This window comes from Nannobrachium achirus, assembly GCF_963921795.1.
Source record: "Nannobrachium achirus genome assembly, chromosome: 20".
Taxonomy (NCBI): Eukaryota; Metazoa; Chordata; class Actinopteri; order Myctophiformes; family Myctophidae; genus Nannobrachium; species Nannobrachium achirus.
In genome coordinates this window covers 15,228,851-15,251,664 of record NC_137827.1, presented here as the reverse complement: position 1 = coordinate 15,251,664, position 22,814 = coordinate 15,228,851, and the positions used below count along the sequence as shown (strand labels likewise).

At 41.2% G+C, this 22,814-nt stretch overlaps 1 protein-coding gene across 1 annotated transcript in view; it reads left to right on the top strand.

Annotated features, from left to right (window-relative positions):
* LOC308305440 (NACHT, LRR and PYD domains-containing protein 3-like) overlaps positions 1-22,814 on the top strand; it is a gene marked incomplete at its 3' end in the record, with an annotated part of 36,891 nt that overhangs the window by 5,424 nt on the left and 8,653 nt on the right. The window contains exons 4-9 of the mRNA XM_080750237.1: positions 5,393-5,512; positions 7,306-7,401; positions 8,277-8,372; positions 16,260-16,465; positions 16,651-18,385; positions 20,521-20,697. Of these exons, the coding sequence (XP_080606363.1) occupies positions 5,393-5,512; positions 7,306-7,401; positions 8,277-8,372; positions 16,260-16,465; positions 16,651-18,385; positions 20,521-20,697 (2,430 nt within the window). The remainder of the gene's footprint in view (positions 1-5,392; positions 5,513-7,305; positions 7,402-8,276; positions 8,373-16,259; positions 16,466-16,650; positions 18,386-20,520; positions 20,698-22,814) is intronic.

Sequence of the window (22,814 nt, the reverse complement as noted above, 5' to 3'; positions counted from 1 at the left end):
GGGATCATGATAATATTCAAATTTTTTTGAATGCAAAGATTAATTCGAAAGCTGAAAAAAAGGGCAGGGTACAAGACTGTGTACATCATTAGTGGCCAAGGCCACGAAGTGGCAAAAGGCCACTCATTGATATTGGACTTCATCATTACTATTATTCTTCCGCCACTTTTTCTCTAGCGGCTAGACCGTGCAGTCGCTTTTTACGAAACTCGGCAGTATGGCAGAGGACTATGCCAAACGGCTAAAACGCGAAGCTCGCAACAATTGGCCAAAGGGTGGCGCTGTAGGAAGCCTTTGAAGAATGCCAACTTTGAACTGGTGTAGCTCATGCCCTGTTTCAGGTACAGCAATGAAACCTGTATACACTTATGCGTCTCCTCATGCCGAACAACTTTTACGCTCTGACTTTTGACCTCTGACCTTTACTTCTCCCACAATTTTGAATTATATGAAAAACAGTCAAAATCTATCTCCTCCTGGGATTTTCGCGTAACGTGCGCAAAACTTTTTTTTACATGAACTTTGGAGCAATACGGTCAGATCTGTCTCGGCAGATTTCTTTTAAAGCGAAACATTATTTTTTAATAATTCACTCAATATTGCAGTTTTATGCAAATTATTCTTCTGCCTCTAAATCATACATGCAAAGTGACACGTTCATGGCATTTGGCAAATATGTAGAGGGTTAGTCCAAATATCACTGAAAGCAATCTTACTCCAATTGGCCAAAGGGGGGCGCTATACGAAGCGTTTGAAAACTCAAACTTTAAAGGGTCATAAGTCATGCCTCGTTTCGTTTGAAGACATGCAACTTGCTTACACGCGTGCCTTGACTCAAGCGGAAGACATCTGTGTCTTTGTTAAGTAAGCTCCGCCCTTAGATTTTCCGCCATTTTGAGCAGTTTGTAAAACACTTAAACCCGCTTTTATTCCGGAACTTTCGCGTCACGTGCACGGAACTTTTTTTACATGAACTTTGGACCAATATCTAAAGATCTTTCAGATCGGATTTTTTTTAAATTGAAACATGCTTTTTTAATAATTCAATCAACATTGCAAGTTTTATGCAAATTATTCTTCTGCTTCTAAAACAAACATTTAAAGTAATATTTTCTCACTGTGCAGAGCTGTGTATAGCTCACCTGGTAAGGCCTTTGTCTATCATTCCAGAAGTCCCCTGTTCAAGCCTTACCTCATGCATTTAAAATACATTTTACAACATTTTGCCGTGAAAACCCTGGTACTGCAACTGAACATGGCAACCCGACCAAACATGGCAACCTTCTTAAGCAAGGGTATAAATAGTGGTTGAGTTGAGGCCACTTCCCCCCTCTCAAGCCGCATGGTGCTGGTGGTTGCTGCTACTCACTGCTACATTATGCAGCAGCTGCAGGTCTGTACACTGTTCATTATTCTAACAACTATTCCAATTTCTAACAGTTTCATTCATTATACTTACCCATACTATAATTTGGCTTTTAGATTTACCTCACCTGACCATACCTACCCGATCCACTCGATACACTAGCTGTGTGTGATGGAGGAACAATGTGACTTGGTAAGCTGACCATGTGCTCTGAAATGTTATGTTGTTTTTGGTTTTGGGATCTAAATGTTAAACGATTTCTTTTGGAATGTAATGCTTGTATGTTAGCTGCAACGTTGATTATTGAATTGATGTATTTTGAGTTTAATGCCAATGCCTAGTTGGGCAGATTAATGGAATTATTTTGTTTCAAGCCTGTAGTGCAGCAGATTATTTGAATTTGTTGTTTTTCTATTCATTTGGCCTTTTTCTTTGATCCGGGCCAGGTTTATTGCCTAGAACTGAATCTGAAAGATGGCGAGCCTGCAGAAAGACTGACACAATCCTGTCTGACCTATGGTTATGGGTAGGAAAAAGCAGCCGCAGTGACACTCATTCCTAGTTTGATTTGATTTTGAAGTAATGACTTTGAGTTTCTTTATAAAGTAATGATGTTTGAGTGCATTCATTTATTCATTTATTGTTTCAAACCATGCAGGGGAAGCTCAGCCTCACACCTGAAGCCCATCTGACAATCAGCTGACAATCAGTACCAGCTCCCAGATTGCTTCATTGAAGCCAAAGAAAGGCAGTGTAAGTGGGTTCATTATTCTGAACTGTGTGGAACGGGCAGATTGAACACCTCTTCTCTACCTTGTGGCTCACTGTAATTATTCTGAAGCTCACCTCATTTCTCTCTCCCTCCCCCACCTAGGCTGGCTGGGTTCCAACACCCCCCAATTGGAATCCATAGTCTGCTCTGCCCACAGGACAGCAGCCCCATGTGAGCCCCTAAAGTTCCAAGTTTTGACCCCCAGCCGCCTTCCCCTCAACGTTTTTCAATAAAAACAATTTAAGTTTAGTTAAGTCTGACTCTGCTAGCCACTTACAGAAAATAATGCTGCTATAATATTTTGCAATTGCAAATCCTTTGGGTAAATAAACTGAAATTCATACTATTGCATGACTATTTCTTTATCATGTTTCACAAGCATCTGGGTCTACAATGCCAGTGGTGTAAAAGTAACTGAGTACATTTACTCAAATACTATCCTTAGTATAATTTTGAGGTATTTTATACTTCACTTGTATAGTCTTACTTCTAGGCTACTCCAGTAAATGCTTGTGTGTTGCATTGCATTGTGAGCTTGTAGATCTGCTATTTTCAAAAAATGTCAAGTTGATGCCAATACCTTTGTACTTTTATTCAGTATTTATCTCTATATATTCATGTTATTCCTGGCACCGCCCCTGTTATCCTGTTCATATCCTGAAAGAGGCGGAGGCTGAAAAAGCTGTCCTGAAAAACATCATTTGATTTCCTGTTGTCCTTGCATTAAAGTGTCAGTAGTTGGCGTTCTGGGCTCTGAATGTACCTGGGTTGCCATGTCTGCTTATAATAAGCAATTTGTGTCTCGTTAAGATTTTTATTTATCCAGCCCCCACCATGCAGTTTTGTACAGTGAAACCCAAAATTCAAAAATGGCAAAAATAAACTTTGCCAACAATCTAAAAATAGAGAACTGGGGAACGGGAACAAAAGGCAAAACTCAAGAAAAAGGCAAAAATAACAAACACTGCACTAGGCTATGGGGCCCTTGCAACTCTCACTGAGATTTGTTCATCTCGCTCTGCTGAGCATAACAGAGTTGCCCTGGTTTGCAGCCTCCCTTTAAAGGAGTGGATCCTACCACTTACCTGGAAACCAATTACCTTGAAATGGCTGATATAGCAGCTTACAGTCTCTCTCTCTGAATACATTACCCTTTCAATAAATGTGAAAGTGTTTTACACTACATATTCAGGCTTGGAATTCATGTACAGAGCTGTTAGAAAAACTTTGCTCAATGTCTTTGTCTAACACCCCCCCTCCTCCACAGTATTGGCAACCTCCACCCCTATTTAAGTGGAGTGGTACAGCCCTGTTCTGTTTGACTTGCACTGTCACGACCTGGCCCGTAGGCAATGACTAATTGAGGAGGACACATGGTAGGGGTATAAATAATAATAATTTATTAACTAAAAGGGTTAACTCATATTTACAAGAGTATGAGGTGTGTAAGTCAGTAATCAGTAGTGTCAGCAATGCATGTATGTGTGGTAAGTATGATGTGGGGTGTTGTAAAGAGTGTAAACTCAAAGGAACTGAACAAACAAAGGGTGCTGTCGTCTGGGGAGGGAGAGAGAGACTGGCTTTCCACTCAGTCTTTTATGGGGAGCCAGGGAGCACTGGCCAGGTGCTCCCAATGCACCTAATCATCAGGCTCCATTGGCCGACACCCATAGGCTCTGTGGAAGAAGCACACATACAGTGATCCACCATACATAGGGCTACACGTGTGTGTGTGCGTGCGTGCGTGTGTGCAATGTCTTTAAGCAGATTGCATATGTCTATAGGGCACGGGCTGCCCCGTGACAAAGTGGTTCCCAAATCCTACAGTCTTTTGCATACATGTTGTGTAGAGGCCAATTTGTGCTTGTTGTGATGGTCTATATACAACGTGTACTATAGCCAACTATATAATAATAGACACAGGTACAAGATATAACTTTCAGCTTAACGCGGGAGCTCTTGTTTTATTCACTCTCTCTGTAGGAGTACCGGCGATCAACTGACATCCGGTCTAGTGCTTGTCACAATAAGGTGTCTCATAACGTGTATCTCCAACTTCACAATAAGAGCTTATGTTGTGATCAGTATCAAACATTACAGTGCTTTTACCTATAACCACCGATTAGTGTAAAACTTTGTATGCACACTTCCCAGAGGCCAAGGAAAAACCTGTGCCGTGCATTTTTCACATCTGCCATTTATAGCGCAACCAGAAGGCAGACTTACAGTATGTAAAACACATTCTTCGATATTACTCCTTCAAATTTTATCCGAAAATCACACAAATCAGTACACAGTATCTCTACAGTGATGTGATCATGACGGATTTGTCCGATATCATATTCTATCTAATTGGCTAAAATTGAATTCCAAGGTTTGCAGGATTGCTCCTTTTTGAACAAATTGTCTCAAACGCAGCCTTCTATGTGTGTGAGATTTTGCACACACATTCCCACTAGGCCAAGGAACAGATGCCACCCTTCTCACATGTCACCAGTAGGCCAAAAAAAACACCTGACCTGTTCGGAAGAACACTGCTTCTAGTTTCTCTTTGATGTCTTCTTTGCTTTCCCTTGATGCTTTTGCCTTGGCCACTTTATCGCTGCTTGCAGCTATATTTATTTTTAAAATTGCGGAAACTACACTCCCAGAATGCATTGCGAATGACCGTCTTGTTTCCTGTAATTTAGCCCTTAAATCACGCTCAGTTTAGTTATCCAGGCCAGCATATGGCCTGAAATGTAGTGATTGTCATCTCTGTGGACTCTCTTATCGTCATCTTTAACACAGTGCATCATATTTGTAAAAGAAAGTATTTGCTCACAGAGTTCTGCTGACGTGCAATAATCTGCCGGGCAGACAGGGGGCAGTAAGCTACTTCCGCGGTAACCGCAAGATATGTGAAAGAAGAAGAAGCTAGACCAATCACAGACGTCGTTTTTACGTTTAGCAGTATGGGAAATGCAGTTCTTCTCCGTGCGATCTTGATTAAAACGTGTTTTTACTAAAACTAGAGTGATTGCATACATACTCGGGGGTTCTACAGGAGCATATAGAACCATTTTACAACCACCAGCCTAGTGGTAAGTGTACATTGAATTGCTACGACTTTGTGGCTGATAATGAAAAACCCTATGGTAAATATGAATGGCCAGCTTGCTTCCGACACCTCACTGCGATGCTCTATACGGGTAGTTACAGTTTTGTGAATGGGATGAAAGAAACAGATTATTTTGTGAATGTGATGATTTCAGAGGTGACAACCAGAGTCCGAGGCCAGATTCTCCAGCAACCAGCAGTCCACCTGAGAAGCGAAATCGTTCTGAGGAACAACATCTACATTTCACTGATGAACCTGGCCCGTCATACTCAAAGTAAGATCAGGACAACTTTGTTTTTTTACAACATGGGTTCATATTTTAGATTGTAAAATAAAAGATGAGTGTTAAAAACTTTAAAATGACCAAACTTTTGGTCATTTTATCGTCTAATCAGGCTTTTGTGAACACCCTGACCTGTACAGTTTTTAATTTGCTTCATTCAATATTTAGATATTTTATGTAAATGTTACCAGGCCCTCCTCCTGCAGGACGCCTCCCCGTACACACCCATTGTAACTTCAAACTCCATTTTAACCATGATAGATTCATCAAAAACACCCATTATTTTTTCTAGTGACTCATATTCCCCTCCTAATACGTGAGCAGGCTGTGTATTTTTTATAACTTTTTTCATTTATTTGTAATAATTCTTTGGGAAAATGGGAAGAAAAAAAATACAATAAAACATCATTACAAATAAATGAAAAAAGTTATATAAAAAAAAAACACACACGGAGGTTATTATGAGTCACCAGAAAAGATAATGGGTGTTTTAAATGAATCTATCATGGTTAAAATGGAGTTTGAAGTTACAATGGGGCACCCCTCCTGGAGGAGGAGGGCTGATGGCATTTACATCAAATATCTAAATATTGAATCAAGCAAATTAAAAACTGTTCAGGGTGTTCATAAAAGCCTGATTAGACAATAAAAACATGACCAAATGTTTTTTTGAAAGTGAAATATCCCTTTAAGGCTTTCTAACATTTTAGTGTTTTTGATTTCATTTTGGGGGCATGTGTACAAGTGGCTATATATGTCTTTTTAGACACAATAAGCCAGTGATTTTTCAGTAACACTACTAGCACCCGTAACTCACATCTGCCAATGAAATTGAAATTGTGGTTCATCTTGGGAATGGGCTTATTGTGTCCAAAAACATTATATTTAGCTATATGTACGCATTCCCCCACCTGCTGAAATCAAAATCATTAAAATCACCAAAACAATTGAAAGCAGTAAATGAAAACATTTTAACACTCATCTTTTCTTTTCTCCAATTACAATCTAAAATAAGAACCCATGTTGTAGAAAACAAAGTTTTCCTTTATCAGGAACACAGTTGTATGATAGAATCCTCTTAGGCTTAGTTAGAACCCTGATTAGAGTGGAAAACTGAGACGCAAATGCCTCATGGTAAACTGTTTAAGTATTGTCCTTACTTCTGACTTCTGACCATGCATTCATTTTGTGTCATTAACCTTGATTTATCCGGGGAGGACCATTGAGTTTAAGCTCTCTTTTTCAAGGACATCCTGATTTCAGCATGTACACTACAGTGCAACAAACTCAGTTCCAAAAAATGTGGTACAAACATAAACAATAAAAGACAAAACAAAATGGCTTACAATCACAAATGCTGACAGAATTTAAGGGCTACAGTACATGAAGCAGGTTCATTTCTTATGAGACATCGTCAAATGGCACCCTGAATATCTCTATGGCTCCAGTTTCACAAAACCCTAAAACCTAAAAAGGTTATACAAAGGCTAGCCCATATAACAAATACAATACAAAGACAATGTTAATCTTTTGTGGTGGGGTCTGCCTTATTTTCTGTGCCCTATAGTATGTTCCCTCATTTTTAGGGGTATAGCCTCCCGACCATTGAGAGTCCCACAGCCTACCTATGCTTGGACTAAAAAAATATACAATTTTAACCAAGCTTTTGCTTTCACTTTTCTGTATGCCTTAATTCATTTTAATCAATTGACTGATTGGATTCTGTTTTACTTGTATATGGGCCCTAGCAACAACGATTATTGATGATTGAATATTTACCACAGACCAGAGTCCCCAACACCCAGCTGTGTATCTATGAAGAGTGACTGGTCTAAACAGCAACCTCCTAACTTGAGTGAACCTGGACCTCCACACACAAAGTATGTTAATCCTCCTATACAATATACATACAGTACACTAACCTGGAAATGTGATCTCATGCTAACTTACCATGTGCACATTAGAACTGGCATCGGGACTTGTTTTTTCCAGCACGAACCCGAAACGTTACAGACAGTTTTTTGTGGAGAGAGGCACATTCGAGAGAGCTCGCATAGAGCACTGATTAGACGCGCTACGGCCCTGCATGCAGTGCCACACACACCAGGAGAAAGTGCATGATGCATAGGTAGCCTATATCAACATTATGCCCGAATCGACGTCTGAACATTAATTATATGAAAATGCGTCCGTCCCGAGCCCCCAGGTCCCAATGGGTCCCACAGGTATTTGGTTGGGTATCCCAGCTCAAGTGCACATTACAGTGTAGTTCAGCGTTGGGAAAGTTCACTTTCTACATGAACTAGTTCAAAGTTCAGTTCACACATTTTTAAATTAACTTTGAGTGTGAAAGCCATATTTTTTTTCTGTAACTGAAAACAAACATTACCCAAAACCTTATTGGTTACATGTTAGACAGGTAGCTATTTGAATATCTTGTTGATGTCTGGCCAAATTATGTCAAGACGTTGCTTACATTTGTGCCCTATAGTATGTTCCCTCATTTTAGGGTTGGAGTTGAGGCTTAGGGTTGAAGGAACATAGGACTGAGGATCATAGGTCGGGGTATAGCCTCCCCGACTATTGAGAGTCCCACAGCCTACCTATGCTTGGACTAAAAATATACAGTTTTAACCAAGCTTTTGCTTTTGCTTTCTGTATGCCTTAATTCATTTTAATTGACTGATTGGATTCTGTTTTAGTTGTATGTGGGCCCTAACAACAACGATTATTGATGGTTGATTATTTACCACAGACCAGATTCTCCAACACCCAGCTGTGTGTCTATGAAGAGTGACTGGTCTAAACAGGAACCTCCTAACTTGAATGAACCTGGACCTCCACACACAAAGTATGTTAATCCTCCTATACAATATACAGTACACTAACCTGAAAATGTGATCTCATGCTAATTTACCATGTGCACATTAGAGCTGGGATCGGGCCGCTTTTCTTTTCAGCCCGCACCCAAAAAGTTACAGACATACCAAATCGACATCCGACCATTAATTATTAAAATACAACCCTTATTTTTCCCACCGCTTTTCCCCCTCCTTTCTTTTTCTTTGAGGAAGCCACTGATTTACACTGACTAGCAAACTTGTTCTAATGGTAACCGGTCTTCTCGCCAAAAATCCAACTCGCCAAATTGTCCACACTCATTGGGCAGGCTTGTCAATGCTCCTGGATTTTCCAGGATGATTGGCAATTACATCTACTATGTTAAATATTTTCTGGGGGAGGACCCCCAGATGAGAAGTCATTATTAAGGATGTCTTACTTTACTTCAGTCATCAAATCTGTAGTGTACAACTACATTTGGCATTTTAAGGCTGAAATTGTACCCATGCTAGTAAAGCAAGCCTGATAAAAGTATCAAACATGCACAAAATTCAACAGAACACAGGAAAATATATCTGTTAAGACGTTTTGGGGGAAGGACCACCAGACCCCTGTTGGGGAGTTCCGTGCACCCCCTAAAAAATACATCTCCTGGATTCTCCTGGACTGACAGTCCAATGTTGACAACCCTGCTCATTAGCGAGGTGTCCTAGCAAGTTGATTTGGCGAGTTGGAAATTTGGCGAGTGGACCTGTATTCGTTCTAATAGTGCATGCAGCTTGCCTGTTTGTTACACTTAATATGAATATTAAGCAACACTGTGGCTTGTGAAAGTGTTTAGCCAGCCGAAATAGAATGGTTGTTGGTAGATTAGCCGTGAAATTTCTATTATTGTATTGTGATCTGAGACATAATATTATGTTTATAAACATGAGCCCGCCACCACTCCTTCTTGGACCGCACCGTTGTTTTTTCTTTTTTTCAGGTCATTAGCTCACCGTGATTATCTGGATCTCCAGGATAGAGTGGTAGTTTTGGCCGAGCATCGATCTCCCCGTGCGTTTCGCGTGCGCGATCCGTGCGCATAATAATCCATGCATATAATCCAAGAATGACTGAACAGTCGATGTGACCATTTTGGCTAGCTTAGCCCTTAGTCTCCAGCTATGCTAATGCTATCCTCCAGACAGTAAAGGACGGTGTCAAGGAAGCATGAAGAAGGAAAGGCCATGATGTCACCTCTGCTTCCTGTCAGAGCAGCCATGAGCTATCGATGGACGAGCGGTGACTAGGGAAGGTTAGACGATCGCCGATTTTCGGATAAAAATCATTTATTTCATTTTGAATGACTTAGTCCGGAAAAAGACGGCGCGGCTGAGACTCCTTGCTCAGATGTCCGGTATATTCCGGTTTTAATATTAAGGGGCTCCGCGTGGCTTGGAAAGGGTTAAATAATATATAAATAACAACGTGCACTGCACGTCTGACTGCAGTGACTCGCTGCACACTCATCCTGCAAGATTCTGGGTCTGGAAAATAGCCGATCTGCAAGCTCACAGCGCGTCGCGGATGCGAGGCGTTGTGAGCTTGTAGATCAGCCACTTTTGGCACGCAACATGGCGTGACGACAAAGTATAAGCCAGGATTTAGTTGGGTGATGTTATGTGTGTGTGTGTGTGTGTGTTGGACGGACGAGGCTTGCACAGTGCACTGCACACAACAGCGCCGCAAAATAAACATCCAATGCAAGGGACAGTAGTGGGAGACACGGCGCCAACAAGCTGCGAGCTCCCTTCAGCGGAAAGCCACGTCCAATCAGACCACAACAACACGTTTGTCTCCGTGCCTGCAGCATTAGCGTGGGCACACACACAGTGCCACACACACACACCAGGAGAAAGTGCATGATGCATAGGTAGGCTTTATCAACATTATGTCTGACCCGAATCGACGTCTGAACATTAATTATGAAAATGCGTCCGTCCCGCCGGGTATTTGGTTGTGTATCCTAGCTCTAGTGCACATTACAGTGCAGTTCAGTGTTGGGAAAGTTCACTTTCTACATGAACTAGTTCAAAGTTCAGTTCACACATTTTAAAATGAACTATGAGTGTGAAAGCCATATCATTCTTCTGTAACAGAAAACAAAACGAGAGAGAGAGTGAGCGACAGCAAGAGTGACAGAGAGAGAGAAACAAACACACACACACACACACACACACACACACACACACACACACACACACACACACACACACACACACACACACACACACACACACACACACACACATAGCTTAACTTACGTATACTTTGCAATATGTGCGAGTGAACTATGAAAGAGATTCAACTTTTTAGTGCAGCGCTACCATAGAGGTAAGGTAATGAACGCGACGAGGTGTGTGGAGGTCCAGGTTCATTCAAGTTAGGAGGTTCCTGTTTAGACCAGTCACTCTTCATAGACACACAGCTGGGTGTTGGAGAATCTGGTCTGTGGTAAATAATCAACCATCAATAATCGTTGTTGTTAGGGCCCACATACAACTAAAACAGAATCCAATCAGTCAATTAAAATGAATTACACCCCCAGTTCATTAAGTATGCATGGATGTCATGGTGGGTGGTCACCCAGCTAAGTTAGCCACACCCCACAGTGTTGGGTGAAGGGTAATTAGGGGAGGAGTTGATTCTGTGATGTAATTGTATCTATGTTTTTTAACTGACACTTTTGACCACAAGGTGGCAGCCTCCAAGAGAAAACAAACAAATACCAAGAGAATACATAATTGCTCATAAAAAACACACCAGGGGGTCTAATGAAGTACTTTCAACCTCCTAGACACATGAAAAACAGAAAAAGTACAAAATTGCCTCGTCATGAAAAATGTACAGATTACACCAAAGAACACAAGCTCACACAGACACAAGCATTCAGAGATTTAGCTTATTATATTATGTCATAATTTATTTCCTGCATTATTTCATCCGCAGTTATCCAAAATTAATTAACAATTATATTTGATTGATCCAAATCCACCCTCACCGCGGATCACTGAGGTGGACCGCGGCTAAAACCGCCATCCGCGCATCACTAATGAGGAGTGAGCAGACCCAGGGCCGGATGTAAGCTCTAGTAGTAGGTGGGGCGAGAGGAAATGCCAGGGGGGCAACCTTTTTAGGGGGTCATAACGCCAGAAATGCATAAAAACCTATGCATTTTGGCACACTTATACCAATGACACACCACACCATGCTGTGTACAGTACAAGTCACAGAACTTAAGAAATAAAATACACAAAAGTAAAAAAAAAAAGAAAATCACACCCGTGTGAACTGAGCGGTGGTTTACCCACCTCATAGATCATGTGTACCGATTTTTGTGACATTTGAAGAAAATATGTAGGAAAAGGAGCAAAAAGTGTGTTTTGGAGAAAATTCAAGATGGCGGAAAATCTATCCTGGCGCAAATGGGCGTGGCCTATATGGGGAGATGCGTCTTGACCCAAGGAATCCAGGGAAAAAAGAATTTTAATTTTCCGATCTACGGTTCAAGAGTTACGGGGCAAAACGTAAAGTAGGCCGTTATAGCGCCACCATGAGGCCGAGTGATGTAATGATTTTTCGATTCATTCTTAAAATCATGAATCTCCTCTCCGAGGTTTGAAACTGTAGCTCCAATGGTTTACGAGAGAAAAATACTTGAAAGTGATTTCTTGCATTGTCCCATTATAAGTCAATGGGGACAATTAAGCGTCGTTTTTTGCCGATTACGTCGGCGTGGTAAGGCGGATCGGAACGAAAGGTAATAGCACACCATTCCCGGCCGAGCCGCACATTTTGATGTATATATTGCGCGAGTGGCGTAAATGGTGCGGCACTAGTTACGCGCCGAAGTTTAGGCTACATACAGACACGGACGGAGACAGACAGACCCACACACACGGCCACGTATAGGAGCGTTGTGACCACCGCTCAAAAAAAACAACAAAAGGTTAAAGAAATGATAAATAATGTGATGACAAAAGACAGACATGTTACTGGTGTGATAGCTATATAAACTGATGTGATTGACAAAGATGAATGCAAATGATACTATAAACTGATAGATATAGATTGATACACTGATATGAGACTAGATGGATGATAGATATGATACTGGATAGATTGAGACACTGAGATGACACTAGATGGATGATAGATATGATACTGGATGGATAGATTGATACACTGATATGACACTAGATAGATAGACAGACAGACAGACAGACAGACAGACAGACAGACAGACATGACACTAGACAGACAATGACATTATATTTCCTCCAAATTTGCGACAAGGAAAACAAAAGCACGCATCTAGCTTCACTGAATATTCCAGCCATGGTCTTCCTCCACGGTACCAGCCCGGGCTGAATGCGCGTGCTGTCTTGCCAAAATGACGTTTTGGAAACACAAGATTAGCGGGCTGTGATGGTGCTGTTGTGCTTAAGCCAGTGCTGTTAGCAGCGGCCACTGCTGCGTCGTGTACGGCGAAGCTTTCAGCTTGTGTTGCCGTGCTTGTGGAACTCAATTGGGGGTTAGGGTTTGGGTCGGGTCGAGGAGCAGCAGCTCTACCTCCTGCTCCCTGTGTGCTGTTGTCGGCGGCCGCTGCTGCGTTGCGAACGGCGACGCTTTCAGCTTGTTGCCGTGCTTGTGGAACTCAATTGGGGGTTAGGGTTTGGGTCGGGTCGAGGAGCAGCTGTACCCCGAGTCGACGACGGCTCGGAGCCTGCCTCTGGACTGACTGGAGCCGTAGCAGCAGTGCTACTCGCGTCGCGAGGTTTAGAAACCAGAAATCGACGCATATTGACCGAAAGAGCCAGAGAAAGAGAACAGAAGTTAAAGTGAAACAAGCTGCAAGCACAACTAAAAAACAAACTGTTCCTTCTCTCGATTAGTTCCTTAATGCGCTGGATAAAACTGAAGTTAGTTGGCAACCAGAAGTGGTGCGTGTACTTGTCTGTCGAGACGAGACTGACTGCTGTTCCCTCCTACGCATTCAACGCATATCGGGGGCGGAGCTGCTGGCCTGGCTGGAACATTATTATTTGTTTTACTTCTTTTGAGGTGCAGAGAGGGAGAGAGATGGCATTGGCGATCGGAGTTTTTAAAATGTATATATAATGAAATGGTGTTGGTTTTGGTGGTGCGACAGCTGTAGCATAATATTAAAAAAAAAAAAAAAAAAAAAAAAAAACGAAATATATATATTTTTATTTTTTCATGCCATCTTGTTTGGTGGGGCAGACAGGGCATTTAGGGGGGCAATGCCCCCCCTTGCCTATGGGGAGATCCGGCCCTGAGCAGACCCCTGTATTTAATGCGTGACAAACACAACCCTGTGAGTGATTGAGGCAATAGGACGTTATTATTTCTTTATGTTTGTGTCCCCCTCCTCCCATCTCCCTCTCCCTTCTGCCCTTCTGTATGTCTGTCTGCATTGACCTTATGCTTTGCATTTGCACAGTTGGGACTTGTAGTCATTAAAATGTGTTCTGATGGCAGCATTAAGTCACATCTGCTTAATTTGCACTGTTCATTTACCAATACATCTTTTTGTTATTTGCAGCTGAACTGTTAAGTTAAAGTTCAGATCAACTATGTCACTATGGACTTCCCTGCCAAGCGACTTTTGATCGACTTTTATATAAAAGTATTGTTTAAGCTTTTATTTGGGTTAATAGACGGAGCGAAACGGTTAGCTTACCTTCGGCTGGTAACAACATGTAAACCGTGAAAAAAAGGATACGATTATGACGTCACTGCTAAACCAGGCCTTCCTGTTTACATTAGCTCCTGCTAGCCGCTAGGCTCAATGCAAACCATCCGACCCTTACGCAGCTTCACTAGGTCGGATTTTGATTCGGAAACTTTCTGTGTGGCGCCTGTATACGTTCCGCTGCCCATACCGATGGTGTTTTAGACGATAAAGCACGAATTGAACAGTATTGAGCTCAGATGGCGGCCGGCCGGAGCTCCCATGTTGAGTCAATGGGAGCAACGTCACTGTGCCATCCTTCAAACATGATTTTAACATGGCCTCTTCTAATGTCTATTGTTTTAGTGTTACGATGGCTCACTCTAGTGGTCATTTTGTGGTATGGTATATAACCATGGCTTTGAATTTGAATGCATCATGATGATAAAATATAGCTATTTCCTGGCGTTATTAGCGCAAAATCATATTTTAATTTGTTTGGCTTAAAGGGATATAAAACACAAAATCACCTTTTCTATAAATATAAATTATATCAATGAGTCACTTGTGATAGAGAGCAATAATATCGTTCAGTTTGCCCATAGTTAGATAGATTCAGAGCTTTCTCCTCTTTCTGTAGCTATTTCTGTATACTTCTGGTTTCTGTGTAGAAAAGAAATATTTGGCGCCAATCATTACATAGTATGTGCTCACTGCGTACCATTAGTTTGCTTATCTAATTGATACGTATGTTTTAAATAGATGTGTATCAAGGGGGCGTGGTTTCACTGTATGCTACTTTCAGCCAGAGAGCAGAGCCAGAAACTCCATTAACAGACCGCCCACAGTTACATTGTGGTGACTGTGTTTCCTGGTTCTCTCTCACAACACAAGTCAAGTCACAAGTCAGACACGTCTTTTAGGTTGGTTTTGTCATATTTGGGGTTTTATCATATTAGCATTTTCAATGGTCGTTGAGCCGAATAACCACCGTGTTTACACGCCGTGGCCCGTGAGAGAAGGCTGTGCGGCTGTTGTCGACCATGGGGTAAGGGCAGGGCTGTGCAAATTTTTACCGGTAAAATATACCTGGAGTTAAGTTGCAATATCTTTTATTTTTCCACCTGCAGTGCCTAGTTTGAATTATGGTTTCCAAAATGCAAACAGCAAGTGCAGACAGCTCAGTCACTCTGTGGCTCCTTCAGAATATAATGATATGCACATTACTCCGCCCCCTCGCCTCACAACAACAGATAACCACGCCTACATTTTAGATTTCATGATTCTTTTCATAATCTGAATTCAACAACTTGAGACAGATTTTAGTCAAATATAAAGGCAAAGCATGTTTGTTTATATCTGTTTATAAAGAATTGTGTTCCCCAGCCCTGCAGTTGAGATACCACGAAGCACCAAGAACATATTAACCAACACAAACAGCGGACATACAGTATATCTATCGCCGCAAGTCGCAATAATCAACGGCCAATGCGTCGGCCATCTGTTATTTTATATAGATCTCAGTGAGATGTCTCCTGTTTGTATTTGTAACTGCATGTGTTGAATGGGGGAAATAATCTACAGTACATGTACTGTACTGTAGCTGCACTAGCATGTATGCTAGCTCAACTAACCTCTACATTGTAGCTTACTTCTTTGTGTAGTTTGGCCAATAAAGTTATTATTTGACCATGAACATCCCGGCGTTAGTCGTCTCTATAGTTGTAAAGACTCGATGAAGACCTGTGTTAGTGTGTGGCATCTAAAACATTGTCCACCACATCTCTAAAAAAATAATTAGCGCAAGTTAGCGTCTCTGGTGTGTTTGTTTACAGAGAAAGATCCTAGATCCATATGTTGAAGAAAGGGGCGTCGTTTTCTTTCGGGAGCGGAGGGGAGGAGGGTAGTGGGGGGGTGGGGGTTATTGTACTGTAGTGGAAAACCTACATATGCAAATGCGGTGCGGTGCGTTGTGTAGTTTAGTGTCAGGCTAAAAACTGGTATGGAAAAAAGGAACCATAAAATATATTGGTGCCCCTTATGTATGTTATAAATGTGGACTCAAATAAAGAAATTGTGTGTGTGTGTGTGTGTGTGCGTGTGTGCGTGTGCGTGTGCGTGTGCGTGTGCGCGTGCGTGCGTGCGTGCGTGCGTCCACAGAGAGAGGAACAGGAGTACTGAGGAAGAGGATTCGTCCAGTTGTGCAATGTGTGACCAGTTTCTGATGGATCCTGTTTCTATGACCTGTGGACACTGTTTCTGCAGACAATGTATCATCTCATACTGTGCTGATACTCCACCTGGAAAAGATGGCTGCCCCCAGTGTAGAGAGACATCCACACCAATTCAAATCAGTACTGGACAAAGTATGTATATGTGTTAGATGCAGATTTTTTTGCAATTAAGGACAAAATAATTAATAAACAGTGTTTTTTTTAGACCTTTTGAAATCATTTAGCCTGTTTTTACTCTGGGGGTGCACACTAAATCATATTATTCCATTGGATGTAAATGCATGTGTGTATAACATTGGTTAACTGTTCTGTTACAGTGGATGTCATTCAGGAGATTTTCAAGAATGATGTTATGAAGAGTCTGACAAAGAAGTTAGAAGGTCCACAGATTGGAACCTCCTTCTACACAACACTCCGCTTCACAGAGGGAGGGAGTGAATGGGTTAATAAGCAACATGAGGTGTGGCAGCTTGATACAGTATCCAAGATGGAGACAACCCTCTCAGAGCACATCAAATGCTCTGAAATCTTCAACCCCTTACCAGGAAGAGAGATACCCATTCGAATAGTTTTGACAAAGGGAAAAGCCGGCATTGGAAAAACATTCTCTGTGTACAAGTTCATTCTAGACTGGGCAAACGGCATAGCCAATCAGGACATCGATCTAATGATCCTGATCTCTTTCCGGGAGCTGAACTTGGTGAAAGATGGGCAGTTCAGTCTTCTCACATTGATCCATGATTTCTATCCAACATTGAAGATGCTGACCGCAGAGGACCTTGCCGCCAGCAAAACTGTGTTCATCTTTGATGGTTTAGATGAAAGAAGATTTCCAATGCAGTTCAACAACAATGACATTTCTGATGTTACAATGAAATCATCAGTGGATGTGCTGTTGACGAATCTCATCAAGGGGAACTTGCTCCCCTCTGCTCAACTCTGGATAACTACCAGACCTGCGGCAGCCAATCAGATTCCACTTCAAAGTGTCGACAGAGTGACAGAAGTAAGAGGTTTCACAGACCCCCAAAAGGAGGAGTACTTCAAGAAGAGATTCAATGATGAGAAGCTGGCCAGCAGAATCATCTCACACGTCAAAAAATCAGGGCGCCTCTACATCATGTGTTTCATCCCAGTCGTCTGTTGGATCACTGCTATTGTGCTAGAGAACATGATAGACAAGACAGGATCGCTGCCCCAGACCTTGACTGAGATGTTCTGCCACTTTATTTTGGTCCAGACAATGAGGGAGAAGCAGAAGTATGCGAAGGAGGTGTATCAACAGGAGCTCATGGAGACTGATTGGGATGTTCTTCGGAAGTTGGGCAAGCTGGCGTTTGAACAACTGGATAAAGGTAACATTATGTTCTACCTAAAAGACCTGGAAGAGTGTGGTCTTGATGTCAAAGAGGCCTCGCTGTACTGCACAGAGATCTCCAATAGAGAGAGTGTGCTCTTCCCGAGAACAGTGTACTGCTTTGTTCATCTGACCATTCAGGAGTTTCTGGCTGCAGTCTACCTGTTACACTGTCACTCTGAGAGGAACATGAACGTGCTGAAAGAATTCCTGGAAGATTACAACAGTGACAGTTCCCTGGTTGACGTCCTGAAAAAAGCCATGCTTAAATCCCTAAAGAGTGAAAATGGCCACCTGGACTTCTTTGCCCAATTTCTTCATGGCCTCTCACTGGAGTCCAATCAGAGACTGTTAGGAGGCCTACTTTGTCAGACAGATAATAGTTCAGACAGCATCCGGAGAGCCATCAACAACCTGAAGGAGATTGAATACAATGGCCCTCCAGACACATGTATCAACATCTTCCACTGTTTGATAGAGATGAAGGACGTCTTAATACAGCAGGAGATTGAACAGTACATGAAGTCAGAGAACAAATCTTTGAGGAAACTCTCCGATACTGAGTGTTCAGCTCTGGCCTACTTGCTGCAGATGTTAGAGGAGGTTCTGGATAAGTTGGACCTGCAGACATACAACACATCAGGCTGGGGGCGACTGAGACTTATTCCTGCTGTTAGGAACTGCAGAAAGGCTCTGTTAGTATTCTTCTGAATTTTAACATTATGGCATTCTGTGGTCATGTCAAGTTTCAACTAAATTGTTATGAAGTGTGCCTGCCATGCAATGGCAAAACACTTAATGTAGTTAGTTAGTTCATAATGATCCCACAAATTTGGGAACAGGGTGCTATTAATTTTCTTTCAGATCCGCGTAACCATGGTGACGTAATTCGCAAAAAACAACACCCAAAAACCCCATTGACTTTGCATGGGGGAAATCAGAAAAAACTGTAATTGCATAAGCACCACCCCCTCTGTCTTCCTATTAGCCCTATTCACGGCCCGCCCACTCAGCAAATTTCTCAGCAACTTCCTGGTGCTGACGTCAGTTTAGAAGGGGAAATTAATACAGAAATAGCTGGACTTAAATCCAACAAATCATTATTTCGAACGGTAAAAAAGTAAATTATAATGATTTGTGCCTTTTACTATCTTGTGTTCTTGATCATGCTAGCCGTATTTTATACTTTACTATTCGGAAATTGCATTAAATTTGTGATTTCTATGGGCTTTTAGCAGGGTAAACGTGACTTCAGCACCAGTGGGATGCTGAGTGGGCGGGCCGTGAAAAGGGCTAATTGGCTGGGCTTTAAACAGCCATAACTCCAGTTCCTAACATGTTACTGGTCTCAAACTCGTTGGGTGGTCCCACAGACCCAACGGCTAACTGCTAATGCTAAAATGCTAATGCTGAAAATGCTAAAATACTAATGTGAATGCTACAAATGCTAATGTTAAAAATGCTAATATTAAAAAGGCTAATGCTAAAACTAATGCTAAAAATGCTACACAATGCACACACTTAGCGAGCTGCAGGCACACTTAATTTCTTTTTAGGATTTTTTTTTTCTAGTTTGTATTTTGTAGCAAGGCAAAACAATCAATAAAAACAAATCCCCCCCCCCCCCCCCCCCCCCCCTCTCTCTCTCTCTCACACACACACACACGCTGGGCTGCATACAAAATAAATGCTGAAAGACCACGCTGAAACATTTTGTCCTGTGAATACCACATAAATGAACCATTCCATGACAACACAGTGGAAAGCAGTTCAGCGTTTTTGATTCCTAAATGTATTACCATATTTTTCAAACAAACCCTGTAATCATTCATGACAATTAGATACAGTATAGGCCTACTGCACTTCATTGATGCATGCCCAATGGATCACCACGGGGCCCTTAGCTAATAATTATTTTGCCATGTACCACATACACAATAGACACACAAGGCAAAGCAACAAGAATGTCTCTGCTTTGGCACAATTTAATTGTATTATTTAAAATATTGCCAACTATACATTAAATGTAGCCACCTATTGAAATAGCACGTCCCAATTCCAGAAGGCAGGGGTCTTCAACAGGGGGTATGGGACCCCTAGGGGGTCCTCAGAGCTACTACAGGGGGTCCTCCAAATCTTTGAGAGATTTTTTTTCTTTATTTTTTATATTAACCACTTGAACCCTAGTGTCCATATTCTGAAAACCTTTGCCAAAAATAGCCGATCTACAAGCTCACAACACCTCACGCTGTGAGGCGTTGTGAGCTTGTAGATCGTCTATTTTCGGCAAAGAGGTTTGGTGTAGGGGGGAAAAATAGCTGATGACAGAGTGAAAGGTAAAGTTCAAAACGGTTCAAGTGGTTAAATATCTGAAAATACAAATGGACGTGAATCCAAAATACACTGATGTTGGGGGTCCCTGCTTCAACTCTCTCTTAACTAAGGGGTCCTTGGCCTGAAAACGTTGAAGACCCCTGCCCTAAGGAATAGCAGAAGCAGTATAGCAGCAGCACTATAACAACAACTACTACTACTACTACTACTACTACAGCTACTACTACTACTACTACTACTACTACTACAGCTACTACTACTACTACTACTGCTATTGCTGCTGCTGCTGCTGCTGCTGCTGCTACTATACTATTATACTACTAATAATAATAATAATAATAACAACAGTAACAGTAGTGGCAGTAATAGTAATAATAATAACAATAACATAGTAACAGTAGTGTCAGTAATAGTACTTAGTTATGGGTGTGTGATACAATGTCTAAACTGATTGTTTTATAATATTCACACATTTATTTTTATTTGGTAATTACAGACTTGTTGGGTGTTACATCAATGAGAAACACTGTGAGGTTCTGGCATCAGCTCTCAGCTCTAATACATCCAAATTGTTGGAACTGGACCTAAGTTACAACACAACTCTGGAGGATTCAGCAGTGATGGTGCTATGTGATGCACTGAAGAGTCCACATTGTCGACTGCAGATTCTGAGGTCCGTAGTCCTGAATTGTCTGTCTGTCTGTTTGCAACTGTCTGTGTCAATAGAATCAAAGATTTTCAACCTATGTTCATATAATTGGTCCTCACTCAAAAATAGCTTTTTCTTTTTTTCTTTTTTTTTCTCAGAGGAGGGCTGTGGGCAGGTCAGAAACCCATCGTCTTGTGACATCATCGATTGCCAATCCAGCTTATAGAAACTGCAGGCTTTCTATTCCTGAAGAGTTGCAAGCCATTGTTCTCGCGATAATAAAAATCTAAATATTTTTTTCAAAAATATTGATTAATTAAATTTTTTGGAAAATGATGATGTCACAAGACGATGGATTCTGAACTTCCCACAGCTCTCCTAGGAGACTTGGACTGAGTAGAAAAAAATTGTGATATTTTATCATGAACATTAGTGAGGACCTATTATATGAAGACAGGTTGAAAAGTGGTGAACTACTCCTTTAAGTACAGTAGGTATTTGTACTTGCAGTATTTCCAGTTTTCAGTAGTTTTACTTCTACATCTGGGATCCAAATATTGTACTTTTACTCCACTACAGTTATTTGAAAACTTAGTTACAAGTTATTTTGCAGATATAAATGATTATATTATAAAACATACATTAAAGCACTTTATCCCTATTCTATACCGTGACTATTTGAAAATAGCCAATGTACAAGCTCACAACGTGTGTTGTGAGCTTGTAGATCTGCTATTTTCAAACATTTTGTATTTTCACTTTTGGTAGTAAGTACATTTTGATGCCAATACTTTTGTACTTTTACTCAAGTACATTTTGAATTCTGGACTTACTACATAGCAGTATTGGTACTTTTACTCAAGTAAAAAAAAATTATATAATTTTTTCCACCACTGATCCAAAGCATCATATTTTCATGCTCCATTGTCTCACAGGTGCAGGCACTTGTCAGACCCCACCCCCACCCAGCTAAACAGACCCCCACAACATTTTATCCTCTGATCTGATCAAAACTTTGATCTTTGTAGAACATATATGTTTGCCTGCCTGTTACTCACTCTGATTGCATGGACAATCACTGTCATTGTCAGGAGTGTTTCAGTGGACAAGTAGACACACATGAAATCAGGGTAGGTTGTAAACAGTGTTGGGTATCATCACATTTAAAAGTAACTTGTTAAGGTACAGCGTTATTGCCATTAAAAGTAATTTGTTATAAGTTACAACATTGCCTTCTGAGAAAAGTAACTTGTTAGTTACTTTAGGCTACTTTTCCGTTACCAACAATTAGAATACACCTGTGAAGTGCAGCCTACCCGCAGTGTTGTGGAGCTGTGCCGGGATTACCATTGGCTAATTAGTGGCCAAGCCCTGTAAGGGGCTTGTAAGCCACTATTGATATTGGTGTTTTTCTTATTCTTCCTCCACTTTTTCTGTCCTGGCTTTTTACGAAACTTGGCAATATGGTAGACGACTATGCCAAACGGCGCTGTAGGAAGCCTTTGAAAGTGAACTTTGAACAGGTACAGCTCATGCTCTGTTTGACATACAGCCATGAAACCCGATTAGACGTCTCCTCCTGCCGAACAAGTTACTTTGCCACTCTTAATTTTGACCTCTGACCTTTAGATCTCCCACCATTTGAATTATATGAAAAACAGTTAAAATCTTAGGCAGATTTTTTTAAATTGAAACTTTATTTTTTAATAATTCAATGAATATTGCAGTTTTATTATTCTCTAAAACCTTATGCCTCTAAAACATGCATGCAAAATCACATGTTCATGACATTTGGCAAAGATGTAGAGGTTTATTCCAAATCTCACTGAAACCAATCTTATTCCAATTTGCCAAAGGGGGGGCGCTATACGAAGCGTTTGAAAATTCAAGCGTTAAATCGGCATAAGTCATGCCTCGTTTGAAGACATGCAACTTGCTTACATGCGTGCCTTGACTCGAGGAACACATCTGTATATTTTTCAAGTAAGCTCCGCCCTTAGATTTTGAGCAGTTTGTAAAACGCTTAAACCCGTTTTTATCCTGGGATTTTTGAGGAATTTGCATGAAACTTCTACATGCAATCTAAAGACCTTCATCTACCATGCCTATGAAGTGCACACAAAATAAATAATAACTATAAC